Raw genomic sequence first — 562 nt, 5'->3', positions numbered from 1 at the left:
AGATGGGGATGCAGCTCCGCAATGCAGCAGCAGCAGCAGCAGCAGCAGCAGCAGCAGTTTCTGCAGCAGCTGCTGCTGCAGATGTTCCTCCTGCTGCTGCTTCTGCTGCTGCAGCTGCTGCTACAGGTGCTGCTGCAGTTGAAGGGGAGCTGTGCAGCACCGAGGAGATTGCTGCTGCACCTGCTGAACCTGCTGCTGCTGCTGCTGCTTCTGCTGCTGCTGCTGCTGCTGCTGCTGCTGCTGCTGGCTGCAGCGAGGAGTATGTTATAGTTTCTTTAGTAATTGACTTCGGTCCCTGCAGCAGCAACTTGCTGCTGCTGGCGACGCAACGCTGCCGTGATGCTGCTGCAGCATGGGTAGAGAAAAACTGGGCTGCTCTGCAGCAGCGCCCAGCAGCAGCAGCAGCAGCAGCAGCAGCAGCAGCAGCAGCAGCAGCAGCAGCAGCAGCAGCAGCAGCAGGCTAGATAAAGAAGAAATAACAAACGCCTTAGAGGCCTTCCTTATACAGACAGAAGAAACAGCAGAAGAGCTGCCCCTCAGGGTACGCAAACCCCTATCATAT

At 57.5% G+C, this 562-nt stretch overlaps 1 protein-coding gene across 1 annotated transcript in view; it reads left to right on the top strand.

Moving 5' to 3' along the window:
* EMH_0029060 (uncharacterized protein) overlaps nt 1-464 on the top strand; it is a gene marked incomplete at both ends in the record, with an annotated part of 2,679 nt that extends 2,215 nt beyond the window's left edge. The window contains one exon of the mRNA XM_013494241.1: nt 127-464. Coding sequence (XP_013349695.1) covers nt 127-464 — 338 coding nt within the window. The remainder of the gene's footprint in view (nt 1-126) is intronic.
* Between the last annotated feature and the right edge of the window lie 98 nt (nt 465-562).

The sequence above is a fragment of the Eimeria mitis genome, genomic scaffold, assembly GCF_000499745.2.
Source record: "Eimeria mitis Houghton genomic scaffold, Emh_scaff1086, whole genome shotgun sequence".
In the NCBI taxonomy this organism is placed as follows: Eukaryota; Apicomplexa; class Conoidasida; order Eucoccidiorida; family Eimeriidae; genus Eimeria; species Eimeria mitis.
Note: the sequence above shows the minus strand (reverse complement) of the source record. Positions and strands in the feature narration are given on the sequence as shown.